Source organism: Copadichromis virginalis, linkage group LG2, assembly GCF_057382275.1.
Source record: "Copadichromis virginalis isolate Kocher_CV1m ecotype Utaka linkage group LG2, C_Virginalis_male_GT1.1, whole genome shotgun sequence".
Lineage (NCBI taxonomy): Eukaryota > Metazoa > Chordata > Actinopteri > Cichliformes > Cichlidae > Copadichromis > Copadichromis virginalis.
The window spans coordinates 24,017,828-24,035,522 of record NC_140619.1 but is presented as its reverse complement, the minus strand read 5'-3'; the positions used below and the strand labels follow the sequence as shown (position 1 = coordinate 24,035,522).

The 17,695-nt window shown below is 41.9% G+C and overlaps 1 protein-coding gene across 3 annotated transcripts in view; it reads left to right on the top strand.

Annotated features, from left to right (window-relative positions):
- Nucleotides 1-17,695, top strand: part of LOC146717338 (teneurin-2-like) — an 86,458-nt gene that overhangs the window by 67,065 nt on the left and 1,698 nt on the right. For all 3 annotated transcript variants that reach the window (XM_085474651.1, XM_085474669.1, XM_085474659.1), the window contains exon 3: nucleotides 15,746-16,039. In XM_085474651.1, coding sequence (XP_085330777.1) covers nucleotides 15,746-16,039 — 294 coding nt within the window. The remainder of the gene's footprint in view (nucleotides 1-15,745; nucleotides 16,040-17,695) is intronic.

The window sequence follows — 17,695 nt, the reverse complement described above, 5'->3', positions numbered from 1 at the left end:
CTCTTCAGCAGGATTCAGGGACTCATCCTAACCCTCTGGAGAGAGCATTCTTCTGTGTGACTGTGTTTGCAGAATCCTCCATGAAAAGATCAAAGGAACCTGTGTAAAGTCTTACGTGATGAAAGTGTGACTATTTCAAATCGCTCCTCGGCTTAGGTGTGTATTTACTCGGCCACACAAACATCCCCTAAAGGCCTCTTTCCATTCAGAGTGAGCTGTCCACCGATTTTAGCAGTGTCAAACTCATGATGGGCATTGCTGTTGGAACTCAGCCCCCAACGATTTGTTGCAGATCCACATTTGGACCCAAATTATATATTTTTTTCATTTTCCTACTTGCCATGTTCAGGCCCTAAATACTAATTCAACTTTAAGAAGTTCCCTCTACAGTGACAAACTAGTTTATAGCACCCTCAGTGGCTTGTGAACATGTTTAGCTGCACAGTAGTAGCATTTCCCTTTCAGATAAACATCCCGTGGGTACACGGTTGAAGAAGCAATATATTTGTCTCTTCCATCTGATGTGTGATTACAAGTAGAGGTGCCTCTAGTCCTTAAAGCAAGGCTTCCAACAACTTTCAACTGTGATCCCCAGTAGGAAGCCAGTCGGTGTTCTCATTTATGATGCTTTACTCCTTTGTCTTCTTCTTGGCTGTGACTCTTACACAGTGGTGATTTGAATTAGGGTAGCAGATTGTACCTACCACATATTCCTTACTTAGTGGTGCTTATCACTTGCAGCAGTCGGTGGCACCATGCCTCTCAGAAGGAATGCCCATTTGTTTGTGGTCCCTTCGTGGACCAATAGCATAGCTGTTCTGCACCGGGGACACAGAAGAGTAAAAAAAAATAGTGTAAACAAGTACGAATTTCCACAAAATTAAAGTAAAGCAAAATAGAGAATGCAAGTTTTGTATTCTTCTTTGTGTATATTCATGCACGCATGCTTGTCTGTGTGTTCGTGCATTCCACCGAGTTACTGTCAACCTGTACTGCTGATGATCAAAGAGAGAACAAAGCAGCTGCATGCTATTAAAAATAAATGGCGGTGAGATTAAATACAATCCCTCCCCTCTTCTTCCGATCCCTCTTTATCTTTGTCTTCTCCCTGGCATTCTGTGCCTCTGCCAGCTGCTGACACTCAAAAGCATCCCGTAGCTGCAGCAATAGAGCAGCAGAGTTGCTGAAGAATATCCTGGGGCCGACTCCACTCCACTCCTCCGATCCTCAATGCGCCCCACTCACCCCATCCCCACATTCGCTCTTTTAGACAGGAAACTGCTCATCTGGGTTTGTATATGTGGCCCCTAAACATGCAAGGATGTCTTTAAAGGGGTTTACAACTCAAAGTAGCATCTGGTCCAGCATTTGGCACACAGACTTGCGTATATATTAAAGGGATCTGGTTTAAACACTTTTCCCCGCATTACGAATTTGTGCACATAAACCGTGTTTGTGAAAGATTGAAAGGGATTATGAGTTGTTTTGGGAGTAAGTGCGGGCCTATCAGAACCCGATGTGCCCTTGGAATTCACTCTTCGACATCATCTACACAAAACCAAAATGCACCTCGGCTTAGTTTTGTCAAATCCTCCCCCGTGCTATAAAAGTAAAAGTGCTTCGCTATTAGGAATGATGTTCACACAGGTGCATGCACAGCACATGAAAACACAGGGTAACAAATGAGACAAATAACAGGGAGAGGCTGGGGAAATGCATGCTGATTGTGGCAGCTATTTAGCACCGGCGCAGGCTTTTATTCGCAGACACACGGGCACACACAAATATTGGGTAACAAACAACACTATTAATTGACAGAGTCCAGGGAAATGCATGCTGACATTTGCAATTTTCTTAGAATAAAAATCATTTATCAGACAATTTTGTGTGGGTTTTGTGAGAGTTGAGTTAATCTATGTTTACTATGTAATGACCCTCTTTGACTCTGCTTTGGCAGCTTTTGATAAATGAGGCAGATTGTAAATGTCACTGTTATCAAGTGTTTTTTTTCTCGCTCGCTCTCAGTGGAGTCAGTTGCTTCCTAGGCTGTAATTAAACACGTTCCCCCGCGACAGAATTTAAATGTGTTTTGCGTGCAAAGATATAGGCCACATTTCTTACATTATACATGTCCATATATGTTTTGACGTTCCCCCTGTCCTTGCTCAAGTAACAGAAAGGTGGGTGAGGAGGGCTGTGCAAAGATTGGGTTTGCAGCTGATTTTGCAGCATGTAGAGGTAGGCTTCCCATATGTCATGGGATTACAATGCATAAAAATCTTGGGAATTATAAGTTTCAGTAAAGAAGCCTAAGTAACAACAGATGAACCGGTGGAATCCTATCATGGTATCACACTTGCTCAAGATTAATGGATCAATTCTTAAATCGTGCTTTTGTACTCTACTTGAGCACTCGAAGGACTTACATCAACATGTCTCAGTCAACCATTCACACACACATTCTAGATTTAAGAGCTTTCTATCATCATAACATTCATATTTGAATGAATGTATTGAGAGCAACTAGGGGTTCAGTATCTTGCCCAAGGCATGCAGACTAGACCGGCCAGGAATTGAACGACCAGCCTTCTGATAGAGATAATAGATGAGCTGCTCTACCTCCTGATCCCCCAGCAATCTATTTAAACCCAGACTCGTCCATTGGATTCCCAGATGGAGAAGCATGATTTGTTGCTCCAAAGAATACATCTTCACGGCTCTAGAGTCCAACGGCGGCATGCTTTACACCACAGCATCCAAAGTTTTTCATTGTGCTTGATGTAAGGGTTGGATTTAGGTGCTCTGTCATGGAAACCCATTCCATAAAGATCTCTACGCGTTGTTCTTGAGCTAATCTTGAAGGCCACATGCAATTTGGACATCTGTAGCAACTGACTCTGCCGGAAGTTGGTGACCTCTGTGCAGTGTGTGCCTCGGCGTCTGCTGACCCCGCTATGTGTTTTTCTGTGGCCTACCACTTTGTGGCTGAGTTAGTGTCTTTTCCAGTTGCTTCCACTTTGTTATAATAACATGAACAGTTGACTGTGTGAATATTCAGTAGAGAGAAAATTTCACAACTGGACTTGTTGCATAGGTGGCATCCAATCACAGTACCACAGAGGAATTCGCCAAGCTGCTGAGAGGGACCCATTCTTTCACAAATGTTTGTAAAAGCTGTCTGCACGTCTATGTGCTTGATTTTATAGTGATTGAAACACAGAACTTCAATGATTTGGATGGGTGAAGGAATACTTCTGGAACTACAGTGTATGTTGAGCGTAAAGTTAGAGTTTTCAGTGTCATGAAGCATGACTGTGTAATTCTCAGTCATCCACAGTGGCATGAAGGTGTCTCTTTTTAACCTGACCATGTTAACTTATGCTGAACCCATAATTAGTCTAGAGAAGGTAATATTCAGAGTTTGAGCTTAAAATCAGCTTGAAGTGCCACATTTTAAACTGATTCCAGTAAGCGTGATATAGATCATCTGCTGAAAGGGCGCAATTCATATATGCAATTTGTTAAGCCACGCCTTGGTAACTCGACCGAATAAAGCCCAGCTGTAAAGTTACAACAGCGCAAACTGTGCTTCACATTGTCGCTGGAATTTGCATGTATTCATTTAGTGATGTAGAAAATGTATAAAGCTTTTTATGCCTGGCCCTATTCTACTGCTAAGTCTCTTTTACACTGCTGAAGTCAAAGCTACTAGAACACAGTTTAGAAAATTGATCGACTTGATGATTGACTTATATTTGCAGGCTATTTATCCCCTGTTTAATCAATACAATTCATTTCACTTTCATCTGGTAACAAACTGAAGCGATTTCTGCGTCTCCTTTATCAGACGACAGAGCAACTAATAAAGTATCCGAAGGTACCGAGTACCCTTTCGTGTTAACTGATCACATTTAAAGTTACAGAGGTCTAATGTCCAGCTGTCACATTAGAAACACTGAGCATGAAAATAAAAATATTAATATTCATCCATTCATTTTTTAAAATATATTTATTTTCAGCACTACTCAAAAATTCACAACGACACAGTTATCCTTTTCTTCTTCTTTCTTCTTCTCTCTTTCCTATTCTCATATCAACAGTGTTAAAGCTACATGTTACTCTTATTTTTTATAATCTCTCTCACCTCAATTATGGCTGTGATTGGAGCAGGCAGTGCTTAATTGATCTACTCTGTGCAGAAGAAAAGTCACGTCAAACACCTCCTTTTGTCACGGTCTGGAGGGCAGACCGTGGGGATGTGGGGAAAGGAGGACCCAAAACGCAGACTCTGCGATGCAAACAGTGCTCTTTATTTACAGTGGAAAGCTGTAAACACAATAACTCCCCGTTGCTCCCTCGAACCCCATGTGCGTGCTTCCCTCCGACGTCTGTGCTCGTGCTCGTGCTCCCCGCTGTTGTGTTACTGCACACCCTGTGCGTGCTGCCCTTCTGGTCCCTCGTTTCACCTGCAGGACAATACAGAAGCAGTCGTTAACACTGAACCCGCGCGCACACACACACACACACACGATCCGCACTTCCTAATGCTACACACTGACTTGGGCTCTTAGCTTAATGATCCCGCGCCGGTGGGAGCTCCAACTCTCCCCTAAGTAGCTCCCCCGACGAGCCCTGATCACCAACAGGTGTGGCATGAACTTCAGGTGTGGCCAGTCCTTCCGCAGGGCCACACCCCTCAGGCCTGCAGGTGGCTGAGCTCCATCCTCCAGCCACACCCGCAGACATACACACCCATACCCTGCCTATACATATGAGTGGGACACAGACTAACACAGCACAGTGCAGAAAAACACACACATCACCAAAATAATAATAACAACAATATCAACGGGAGGTGAGTCAAAACTGCTCACGGACCCCGAGTCCTCCAGAGCTGGGTCCGTGACACCTTTTTATGTGAGCACACACAGAGCGTTAAGTAGAAAGACTGTGTTAACAAAGAAAGTTGCTAACCACCTTTGTGAAACCTGTTATCTCTGACTGCGGTTTTGTCAAGCCAGCTAACACAAACAAATCCTGCTTAGGTTGCTTTGTAATATGTCCCCCTGGTTTTTCTTGTATAGTGGAACAATAGATGAGGCAAAAAATTCCAAAATCTTTTGTGGTCTTTCTTTTGATTATTTTGTATATGATGATATATTGCTCCTGATGTGAGAATCTCAGTGGAAGCATTCTTTTTTGGTTTGTTTTTCCCCCATGATCACATGAATAATATCCTTTGTTTGCTTACCCTGGGCTGCCCGAGGTGAAACCAAGGTTTAAAACATTACACAGCTGGTGCAGAGTAAAGAAATGTAGGATTTCAACCTTGATTTGGCTCATGGAACACATTTCGCCACCTCGCCGTTCTAGGCAACCGAGATGACAAATGTATAAATAAAGCAAAAATCTTCCTGTTCCGATCAAGGTTTGCCTTGGAAATTCTGTGACCTGCTAAAAAGTCATCTTTTTTTTTAACTTAAACCCTGTAAATCTATTTTTCAGGTGAAGGTACCATAGCATAAAGCAGACTTGTTGTTGCTGTGGTTACCTGCAGTTAAATATACCCTTGACTGAGAGATGAATTTTTGTCTGCTCTGTGGACCTGGATCCTACGACGGGCAGCTCAGTGCAGTAATTGGCATTTTTTTTATATTTGGAGAAGGTTTTACCATTTTTTCTTCCACATTTTAAAGGCTGCACATCTGTTGTGAAAATGATGAAGCAGTTTATATATACATAAGCAGAGAAGAGGGAGAACGAGAGAGACAGACAGTGGTACTTTATTTATCCCATATTTGGGAAATTCTTTTGAATCTTTGAACACTACAGATGCTGTTTTGTACCACTTACCAGAGCTCTGCGACAAACAGCACAGCATGTCTCCTTTTGTATTTACAATAGTAAAAGAAAAAATTATAAATCATATCTGTTTGATTTAAAATTTAGTTCTCCAGCGATGACAACAATCCTGCAAATCTTGATCTTGATTTTTTAAAAACAAATGTGACACTTGATGAAAAGCTCTAACGGCATCATTCATAATTTCTTTTAGTAAATTTAAATTTTAGATAGCAGATTTATATCTATAAACAGTTATGACTGATTTGGTAATTTTGAACACAAAAGAAAAACCGTGGTAACATTAAAAAAACACCCCCCAAAGTAGTGCTAGTCAGCTGCACATTTCGACAGGTGCCTTGGGCTTCATGTGTCACGTTGGGCTGTTCAGTTAATCAAACTTTAATTTTAATTACAATTTTGGTCTCCAGTGATTATTAAAACAAGGTAATCATGATTTTTAAAAAAAACCTATTATTCTGACACATTTTATGACGACGGTCTTGTTTTTGTCTTTCCAGATTCACTCCCTGCCAGGCTGTGGCATGTTTAGTTTAATCCACTTTTATTAGTTTTTTCGATGACGTTAGAAATCAAAAAGTACAAACAAATCTACTTTTTCAAGGACACATATTTTAAGTAACCTACAATCTGTCATTTTGTTAAATAATTGTGTTCACAATATTGGGTAATAATAACGATTAAAATTATTCCCACATTTACTTTTACGCTTTAATAAAAGTCAGTTTAATCCCAATGCCAAAGAAATATGCCAGTGTCATAACCAAGGATAAGCCGTGTCTCCCAGTCTAGTCAGTTTTGGCTCCTTGATTATGGATGAGAAATACCTCACTGCTTAGAGCTACACTTCTCAGTGACAAGACCTCTTCTCAAGTGCATGGTGTTGTGTCATGTCTCGTCATGTCCTGTCCAACCCGGACTGCTGTCCTCTGGGCAGAAGTAGAATGAGATCAAGAATGGATGACATTTGTTACACCTATTTTGGTCTCTTCATTAGAAGGTGCAAGGCCCCTGTGGCTCAGGCGGGAACTGAAAGTACGGGTGTCATCTGGGAGGTGTGGGAAGTGTTTGACCATAGCAGTCTGATTTGTGCGTATCTGTTAGGTCGTTATTGCACTGCTAATGGTGGCGTTAATGACATGTCACACGCTATGGGATGTATATGTGTGTAATTGAGAGTGTGCGCTGCCATCGTGTCATGACATGTCAGTCGCACAATAAAGGTAATGCCACAACAGCTTGGTTGCTGGCCGCTGACTCACAATAAATAGCAAGAATTCGAAGAACACTTCACTCAGTGTTTTTAGCTTGAGTGAAGTGTAGCTTGTAAATGGAAAAACAGAGCAAGGAAAGGAAGGAAGCGAGATTTAAAAAGAAATATGATCATTTGTATGTGAGAAAGAAACGGAAAGACACCGAGCGAGACAACTAAGTTAGATACCAACTGTTAGTGCACACGGAAACAGGAACACAAGGTACACAAGAATGGTAATCAGTATAATCAAAATCCAATTCCAATAAGAGTAGGTTTAAGTGAATGAAATTGAACTAACAAGAGAGAAATAAACAAAGCAAATAGATTAGTGTGTGTGTGTGTATAGGTGAGTGTAGACATCTGTATCGAGGATTGCAATAGGACAAAGCTTTAGGAACTAGAATGTTCTCAACACTTTGCTCTAATAAAGCAAAGGGCAGTAGAAGATCAAGGGCTGCTATGGTCAGGGTTAGGCTTCACATTATGGTTTTAGTTAAAAAACAGTGTGTTAATTAAACTACTACACTACCGCGTAGCAATTAGTGAGCGCTGGCATTATGCTTGCAAGAATGAACCGGTTCATGTATGGTAACTGTTAAAGGACACTTAGATGAAGTATTGGTTAGGAAAAAAAGTTTTCTGTCTACAGATTTGTTAACGTTTCCTGCCTGCCTTGCTGCTCTGTATACTTATTACTTTCCTGTTGTGATCATTACTACTGCTAAGGTACACTATGCCGCTTGAATGCAAACATGTGTCATTTTTGGCCACTTAGAAATACTGACGGTGTCGTTTATTCTCTACTGGGGTATAGCGACTGAGAACTCTGGGGTGACTACAGGGAGTGCAGAATTATTAGGCAAGTTGTATTTTTGAGGAATAATTTTATTATTGAACAACAACCATGTTCTCAATGAACCCAAAAAACTCATTAATATCAAAGCTGAATGTTTTTGGAAGTAGTTTTTAGTTTGTTTTTAGTTTTAGCTATTTTAGGGGGATATCTGTGTGTGCAGGTGACTATTACTGTACATAATTATTAGGCAACTTAACAAAAAACAAATATATACCCATTTCAATTATTTATTTTTACCAGTGAAACCAATATAACATCTCCACATTCACAAATATACATTTCTGACATTCAAAAACAAAACAAAAACAAATCAGCGACCAATATAGCCACCTTTCTTTGCAAGGACACTCAAAAGCCTGCCATCCATGGATTCTGTCAGTGTTTTGATCTGTTCACCATCAACATTGCGTGCAGCAGCAACCACAGCCTCCCAGACACTGTTCAGAGAGGTGTACTGTTTTCCTTCCTTGTAAATCTCACATTTGATGATGGACCACAGGTTCTCAATGGGGTTCAGATCAGGTGAACAAGGAGGCCATGTCATTAGTTTTTCTTCTTTTATACCCTTTCTTGCCAGCCACGCTGTGGAGTACTTGGACGCGTGTGATGGAGCATTGTCCTGCATGAAAATCATGTTTTTCTTGAAGGATGCAGACTTCTTCCTGTACCACTGCTTGAAGAAGGTGTCTTCCAGAAACTGGCAGTAGGACTGGGAGTTGAGCTTGACTCCATCCTCAACCCGAAAAGGCCCCACAAGCTCATCTTTGATGATACCAGCCCAAACCAGTACTCCACCTCCACCTTGCTGGCGTCTGAGTCGGACTGGAGCTCTCTGCCCTTTACCAATCCAGCCACGGGCCCATCCATCTGGCCCATCAAGACTCACTCTCATTTCATCAGTCCATAAAACCTTAGAAAAACCAGTCTTGAGATATTTCTTGGCCCAGTCTTGACGTTTCAGCTTGTGTGTCTTGTTCAGTGGTGGTCGTCTTTCAGCCTTTCTTACCTTGGCCATGTCTCTGAGTATTGCACACCTTGTGCTTTTGGGCACTCCAGTGATGTTGCAGCTCTGAAATATGGCCAAACTGGTGGCAAGTGGCATCTTGGCAGCTGCACGCTTGACTTTTCTCAGTTCATGGGCAGTTATTTTGCGCCTTGGTTTTTCCACACGCTTCTTGCGACCCTGTTGACTATTTTGAATGAAACGCTTGATTGTTCGATGATCACGCTTCAGAAGCTTTGCAATTTTGAGACTGCTGCATCCCTCTGCAAGATATCTCACTATTTTTGACTTTTCTGAGCCTGTCAAGTCCTTCTTTTGACCCATTTTGCCAAAGGAAAGGACGTTGCCTAATAATTATGCACACCTGATATAGGGTGTTGATGTCATTAGACCACACCCCTTCTCATTACAGAGATGCACATCACCTAATATGCTTAATTGGTAGTGGGCTTTAGAGCCTATACAGCTTGGAGTAAGACAACATGCATGAAGAGGATGATGTGGACAAAATACTCATTTGCCTAATAATTCTGCACTCCCTGTATATCCCAAAATACTAAATGCTGGTTGGACGGTATGTTTCTGTGTTTTGTGGACAATGTGGAAAACATCAAAGTTCAGAGGTGTATTGAAACGTTGATAGTGTACTTTGCTAGGAAACAAAACAGAATGCTGGGAAAATGGATTTTTTATATTCATAGATTGTGCGTGTGTATTTGTTTTGTTTTGTTTTTTTGACAGGCTGCTAGTAACAAAGATACAATATAAAATTGTTGTCTGTTATGTGCAGACATAACACTAACTCATACCTTAAGTCAGGTGCTGTTTCTATGCTTGAATCATTCACAGGTCAGTGTTAAGTGGCTTACCAAACAAAAAATACATTAATATCTCCTTTTAACCAATATGCAGTTGTTGTTTTTTTAAACTCTACAATAAGTGAAATGACTGTATTGCCTCACTGGTACAAACAGTGTTTGTTTGATTTTTGTTTTTTTGTTTTTTTCTTTATTCAGCCAAACAGAGTCTTGTAGATTTATTTGGATTTACTTTCACAGACCTATCATTTGGTTGAAACACTGCATGTTATAAGCTGCAGATTTACTTGTTACTTTGCTCAGCAGTAAGTTTAGCTCCCTTTACCCGAGGTACAGTACATAATCATTTGGAGTATTCATGCGCCACACGCTGTGCCTCAGAAAAATAAGTGACATGGGGGAAATAGCAAGCATCTTGCTGAAACTTACAACAATACAATAGTGTGAGTGGGTATGGCATTGGCAGTGATCCATTAAACCAAATGTACTTCCCTTGATAAAACTCATTATGTGTGTGTGTGTGTGTGCGTGAGGGAGCGAAAGTGTGCAATGCACAGTGTATGTGTGTAAGTGTGACTGTTTGTGAGTAGACAGCTTTGTGGGATAGAGGGCCTATCATTAAAAAATCATTTGTGCTTGTTAGCAGTTTGACAGGCAAAGTATAGGCAGCAGGACTCTGCATTATGCTGGTTGACTTTCCTCCACCCCACCGTGTAATTCTGTAAAGGATGTAAAGCAGGCAGAACTTGAGGGTTTCATTGCCTGCAATTATGCTGCTTTTTTTCAGATTGAATAGTTTACAGTCCGGGCCACCCTCGGACATGCCATTTTCAGCATTCAAGGGAGTGCGAGTTCAGAACAAGTTCTGATTTGCCCTGAAGTGCCGAACTAGTGAACTGATTTGCTCCTCAGTGGAGGCTGCATCAAAATCAGGAAGCAAATGCCACTGTTCACGGTAGGTTCTCCAACAATCTCCTGACATGCGTAAAATTACTGTTAATAACAGTAAAAGCCTTATTTTCTTTGGCACAGCTAAGAAATGCAGAAATTTGTTGCTAATAGCAGCCAAAATGTGTCATTTCTTAATATTTTCCATTTTCATTTGCATCCAATTCTGAATTCATCTGCGCTGCACTTTAGTATGCCTGAAGAAATGAACTTCTCTTTTGTGTTTTCTTTTATCTGAATTTTGAAGCAATAAAAAATACATCTATATTGCTTCTTAATAAATGCTTTAGTGATGACATTTTTCAACAGATCCAAGAGAAAGGAAAAGGACAGGAGAGTCAGGGAAGCAGCAGAAATGACCAAGTAGAGAATAAACGCAGCTTGCAGTTAAGGGTCATGCTTCCCAGATCAAAAAATTCCCAAAATTCAATTTATCTTTATTATCTTATAACCTGTCTCCACTGAGTGCATAATTAATCTGTGCAATTAGACAAGACATAAGAGCATGCAAACAGATGCAGAGGAATTTAGTAGGGATTTAAGGATCCTGAAGCAGACCAACACGAACCTCACCTCTTCTGTTTTCGCATATAGCTACAGGACCCTATCCTCCCACAGACTCTACCTGCTGCTACCTGACCTTATTGAGCTCTCATTATATTACTAATAGAGGCACAATAGTAACCTGAAGGAAGATTGTAAAACTGAAACACTTCAGTGCATAAACACCGACACAATGGGAGGATTATGTGACAGAGAAACTCTAGCATGGAAACTACTAGTAACAGGTATGCAAACGGAGCTTTAAAATGTGCAGTTTCACTGAGTGAGATTTTCCCTTAAGAACGCCTTTCAAAAGATTAAAATAAACGTTTCTGTTGCTGTAAATAGTTTGTGTGAATATAGGTTGTAAATAGTAGCAGAGAAAAGTGTGCACGTAATGGTATGCTAATTAGCCATGCACTGGTGTTGCTTATGCTAATTAGCCAAGTGAAGCCAGTTCAGGCCTTGTTGAAATATGCTAGCTCTGTCAGAGCTGTAAGACTTAAGTTTTATTGCCTGAAGATTCTTTAAAAAAAAAATCATAATATTATTATTTTTTAAATATCCTAATGAAGTGAAAATACTTTTGATTTAACTTTTTTTTTTAATATCAATATAGTCCAGAGACAGTTCCTTAAAGTTTGAGTGAGAAAGCTGGTGATTGAATTAACATTGTGTCAAAGCAATGAAAAATGATCCACAGTTTCATTTGCACAGGCTGCCGCTGTGCTACACTGTGTGTGAAGATGGGGGTGGGGGGTGCGCTTCCTTTTAAGCTGATAAGGGAAAAAATAGGGAGTGAAACAGAGAGTGAGGCAAGCTGATGACGAAAAAGGGGATCATAAGATGCGGTAGTGAAGACTGATGAAATCCTTGGTCATGGTAAACACTCTTTGCAGGGAGAGAGATGAAAAGAGGAAAAGATGGAGGTAGAGCAGACAGACAGAGCAGTGAACAAAACGGCAATAAAGTGGATTTAATGAAAGCACCTCAGCAGAGAGACAAAGAGCAGGGGGAAGGTGGTTGGCCTTAATGGGAATGCATGTTAAGAAAAGGGTCAAAGTTCAAGGTCTCTTTTTCTGTCTGAAGTAAGGATGGACGATATGAGACTATTTTCACAATACTATTATGCTTATATGGTTATTTTTTAAAAACCTACATCGGTGGTGGAAAATGAATAAACAGCTTTGCAAATCACTGTTTCCATGGTGATGAGGTGAAGTCATGTGTAAAATGAAGTGAGTATTGCATGGTTGTTTACGTCAAAAATGGGATTGCTAATGATCAGTATCTGTCTGCTGATTTTGATAAATATCTGAATGACTTCTGTGTTTTAAAAATGCCTTTCTAGCTATAAATATAACTTTTCGGTAGATTTTCAGTATGATGCCCAAGCCAGTTCGTGGCAAAATATCACGGAGTGGAGATGAGGGTTGTGGATATTCTGTGTAGCACACCTGATTTTTAATCACGGATTAGTCTTTCTGATCATTAGATATTAGAAGCCAGGACTAAGATACAGATGCTGAGATAAAGTTTGCGACTAGAGAACTAGTTCAGTTCATTTTTATTCAGTGCATTACAATAAAAAACTTGAGCCACCCCTTTTTTCTTTAAATTTTGCTTCCAAGGAGCCAGACTTTCTTGTACTTTTTTAAAGGTGCTCTAAACTAATTGTTCTCCAGCCTTTCTAAAAGAAATTATAGGTTTTCTATGGACATTTGCTGATTTTTCACACATTTTCAGTGTCCTTGTACCAATTTTCAGGGGATTGGTTTTTCTGTTAAGTCACTTAACGCTGACATAACACTGACCTTTTTATGCTTGAATGATTAAAACATAAAAAAGCACGTAACTCAAGGTAGGAACAACTGTTGCGTCTACATGTGAAAGACAAGCTAGCAAAGAACCAGCTTTAAATCCTCTTAGCTAGCAGACGCCAAAGGACATCATTTGTTCCCAGTTCTTGTTGAATCTACAGAAAATGTCAACAACAGGCTGCCAGACTTTCGAATGTCCCTCGAGAAGCCTTGAAAACTGTTCATGAAGGCTACTTAAAGAAGTGACAAAAAGGCTTGCCTAAGAGAGTTAAGGCTGTGTTGAAGACAGGTGGTCATACCAAATACTGACTTTAAAGCATTCTGTTTTACTTTATATACTGTATAGCCCTGCATGTTTGCATATGTCTCAATTTTCAAATTTCCTAGTAAAATATACAGACTTTCGCAAAGTACTATATATTTGCAAGTATTATTGGTACCGTGGCGCACTTGAAGACTGATAAACTTGGGCCTTTAGTGAACAGAAGCTCTCTGGAACATCAGTAAAATCATGGTGGGATAGCTTTTGGCTCTTTGGATCCTGAAACTTGTTAGCACACAGACAATTAACAGACACAGATGTGAGCAGCCCAAGTTTGCTGCCAAAATGGCACAAGCCTTAAAACACACATTAATGCGCATAAGGGCGGGCATGACAGCGACGGTGTCGTATGGACGGACAGGGACTGATTTGATTAGAATTCAGTGCCACATTTTGCCCCCACATCTGTCATAATATCATATAACAAACATGCAATTGGTTTTCTGTTTGAGGAATAACTGAGATAGATTTTCACGTCTGCTTCAACCCCTCGCCCCAATCCATCTTTCTTTGAATACATAGTGCATCGGGCGGTGTCTCCAGCTGATGGTGATAAGGAGAGATTGGATTTTACATGTGTAATCACTGGTTATGAGATGTTAATTGTACAGAGCGGTGTCCTGTGGGATGTAACATTAGATACGTGCATGCACGCACACAATGCATACAAATGCACTCAAGCATACACTTAAATGTTGTGTAACTGTGTCCACGCAGTGTTTGTGTAGACTAGCTGTGTTTGTAGCCCAATTATTGTCATTTTAGGCGGATGGGATAATCTGCATAAAAACTCATCCTGACTGTGATTGTGGAGTAGACGCTTTTCTAGCAAGCAGAACAGTTCTGGATAATTTGCTGACTGATGTTAAAGAACCCATGTGCTCTACTCTCTCAGGCCTCCTGGAGTTTTCTCCTGTCCTCCTGCGATACTTCATCTCAGGTATGAGTTCATCGACTTTAGTTAGATCCTGTAGTGTAAATTGCCAACAAATTGTCAAAGTCCCTTGGCTCACGGATTGTAAAGAAGGTTCCTTTTGTCTCCCTTTTATGAGAAGTGGGAGGAAAAGACAATGAAGCGAGGAAAACGAGGAATGGTAATACTCGCTGATGTCTTGTGGTGCTTGGGTGCCTTTGCACTGTAGCTTGTTGGAAGCTTGGCAAGCTGTAGCGCATTAGCCGAATCCACCTGTGGAGCTTTATACTTGCCTCTGCTCTCTAGCCTAGTCCATCTGTTTGCCTGAGTAGAAGTATAGAGCCTTTCACCACTTCCCTGGCTGCGTTTCCCTCCGCATTACTTTCAGCAGAACTCTCGAGTTCCGCCGAGCCTGTGAAGAGGAGCCGTGAAGATCCAGCAGACGATTCTCATCTGTTTAATTCCTCTTTCTGTGATTGCGTCCGTACGCCTGATGAGTCACAGTTAACCCAGTCACACAGCTGTGCGATTCCCAGCGCGCTGATTCATATAGTGTGCCGCCACAATGCCAACCTCTCTCTCTGCTCGCCTCTTCCTTTACCCTCCCTCACAAACTGCTAATGAAGTGAATCACAACTGTTTTTCCCCCGATCCCTTTACCCCAACAGCTGATGGTGAGCGATTGCATCCACAATACTCTTTTAATTAGTATAGAGAATAAATTGGTTGAGCATGCCTTTTTCCTTAATTGCTTTTTCCTCAGCTTGGATTTAATTGGGCCGCAGCTCTGTTTATTGATCGCCTTTGATGTGCTTTAATTTGGATAATTTTATATATTTATTTTGGACGTGACGAGTCGGTTTGTCTTGAGGGGAAGAGTGTTAGGCGGTGGGGCTGGTGCTGCAGCAGACTGCGGTACATTCGGCAAGCCTGGGGTCCAGCGTGCAATGGCAACTAGGTGGGGAGATGATCAAACCCAGAAGGCAACGAAGCAGCCCCACTAAAGTCTGAGAGGCCTCAAGTGAGCAACTCTTTGATCTCACATCAACACCTCATGAATGCCAATGTGGATCAGTAAAGCAAGGCAGCCGGGCCTTCTCAGCCAGCCTTAACAGGCTTGCAGGCCAGTACATATTTCTTCCAGCAGCTAGTTTTTATTTTGTGCCTGATTCATGCTGCGTCATCTCTCCCCCTCCTGCCTGCCACAACAAAGCGCAATTTTCCTCCTCCGCCTCCGTGGTTTCATAATTAGTGTGCTTCTCTGCGTGTGATGGTGGGTTTGTTTTCCAGACGTGCGTGAGCATTTGCTTGTGCGAGCATTCGTTTGTGCTAGTGCGATCAGTTTTGCTGCATTTACGCACATTATTCTCAGCAATCCCCTTAAACCCATCTTTCTCCTTCGCAGGGGGCAACTTCACCCTGGCTGAGCTCGGAGTGTGCGAGCCGTCTCCCCCTCCGCACCCCGCCGCTGTTCCCTACTGTCCCGACCTCGGCCTACTCCAGCGGGGTTACTCCCTTAGCGCTGGCTCTGACGCCGACTCAGACCCCGAGGGGCCGCTGTCTCCAGAGCGGGCCATCCAGCTGTGGGCCGGACGAGGAGGGGTAAAGTCCCGCCGAAGCTCAGGAGTGTCCAGTCGCGAGAACTCAGCCCTCACCCTCACTGACTCTGAGAATGATAACAAGTCCGATGATGAGTCAGGTAGGACAAAGGACTCTCAGAAGATCGAGATGTGTTTCATTTATTAAAGTTGAGGCCCATAATCTGAGAAAAAAGAGTATGAATTCGATGAGAATGTGTGAACATAGTGAGGCTGATGCTCTGGGCTGATGTTATATGAAATGGGATCATGAAAGGGAATGTATGCATAAATCTTACACAATATTGTGAAAACCTCTCTCCGACAGACAGCCATTGCTTGAATTGCGAGAGAGTTGGATTTATTGATTAAGTCTGTTTGTGATCTGAAGAACAGTAGTTGGACACCCCCCCAGAGGGCCTCTTTATTTTCATCAATAGCACTTAGCCAAAACCCTCTAACTCCACCCTTTTAAGCCACTTATCTGCTGATATCTCACCACTGGTCTGTCAGTCTTCAAAACAAGAAGATAAAAAAAACAACTTCTGAGCTTTTTTGGGGGGAGCGCCGATTGCATTTTAGCTTTTGTGAGAGGAGCTAATCTCGCTTCTCCAATTGCATCTTTTCTCTAAATCGCCCCGTGACTGCGAGAGTGCGTTTCTCCCAGGGGAAATCTCATTCCTCCGGCAACTTTGTTTATTGCCAACTTCCCATTTCCTTGTTAATCCTGACGCAGTCGTAAACCCGCGCACGGGCCTCACCGAGGTGTCAATGGAGGTTAATGAAAAGTGGATGGAAGGAAGAGCAACAGTCTAATTAATTGAATTCTCGGCAGCCGCACATATCAGCTGTGGATCAACCTCTGTTGGACTGTGAGCCTCAGAATCCGAAACAACTTCTGTCGACTGATCAAACTACTCAACACCTATTAAACACGTCAAGAAACACCTTCCCTGAGATGCGCTTCTCTTCCAACCACCCGATAATTGCTTTGTGGTTAATTACCAAGCTAATCTTGCAGCCACAGATATCAGCTGCAGACGCCGCTCTCACTCTCTCTGTTTCAGGGCCAGAGGAACAGCATTGAGTACTCTGTCGCCTGTTTTTCAGGACCTTGCAGAATTAGCTTCTTAATCCACCTCTGTATTGTGATAATCACTTGCCTGCAGTATGATGTCACCGAGTGTCGATTGTTCAGGCGATCAAAACATGTCGCTTGTCAGTGTCGCAACATAAACGTTGTCAAAAAAGTAGTATTCAAGTCTATTTATACGCTCCTGGGGGGGTCAGACATTCATACTTTTGATTATGCAGTACACGTCTCAAATCAAAGTAATTTTAATTTAATTCCACTTCAAAAGTTTGCCTTCTATAGAAGCATTAGGGAAACCACCATCTCACACCTTTAGGCCCGTCTCGTGGTTTCACAGACTGTAGATTTAGATCAGGCGTCTGCACTGGTGTCTCTGCCAGCATGAAGAGATCAGAGGCAACGCAGCAGCCTGATAAAAAGACGAGTGTATGTGTGTCTGATCAAGTCAATCCATTAGTTATTTAGTCTCTCTGAGTGAGGAAATCTCACCCTCTGCTCCTGCTTCTGCTTCCAAACAAAACACCAGATACAGCATACATCGCGCGCGTGTTGATCTTGTGTCGATTTTGCACACGTGCATATATGTTTCTGAGTTTGACATGTGTCCTATATCGCTTGTCTATCGGCGTGAGAGTGTATAAGTCTGAACCGTGTAAGTGGAAGTGTGAAACAGGAGCAGCGGGAG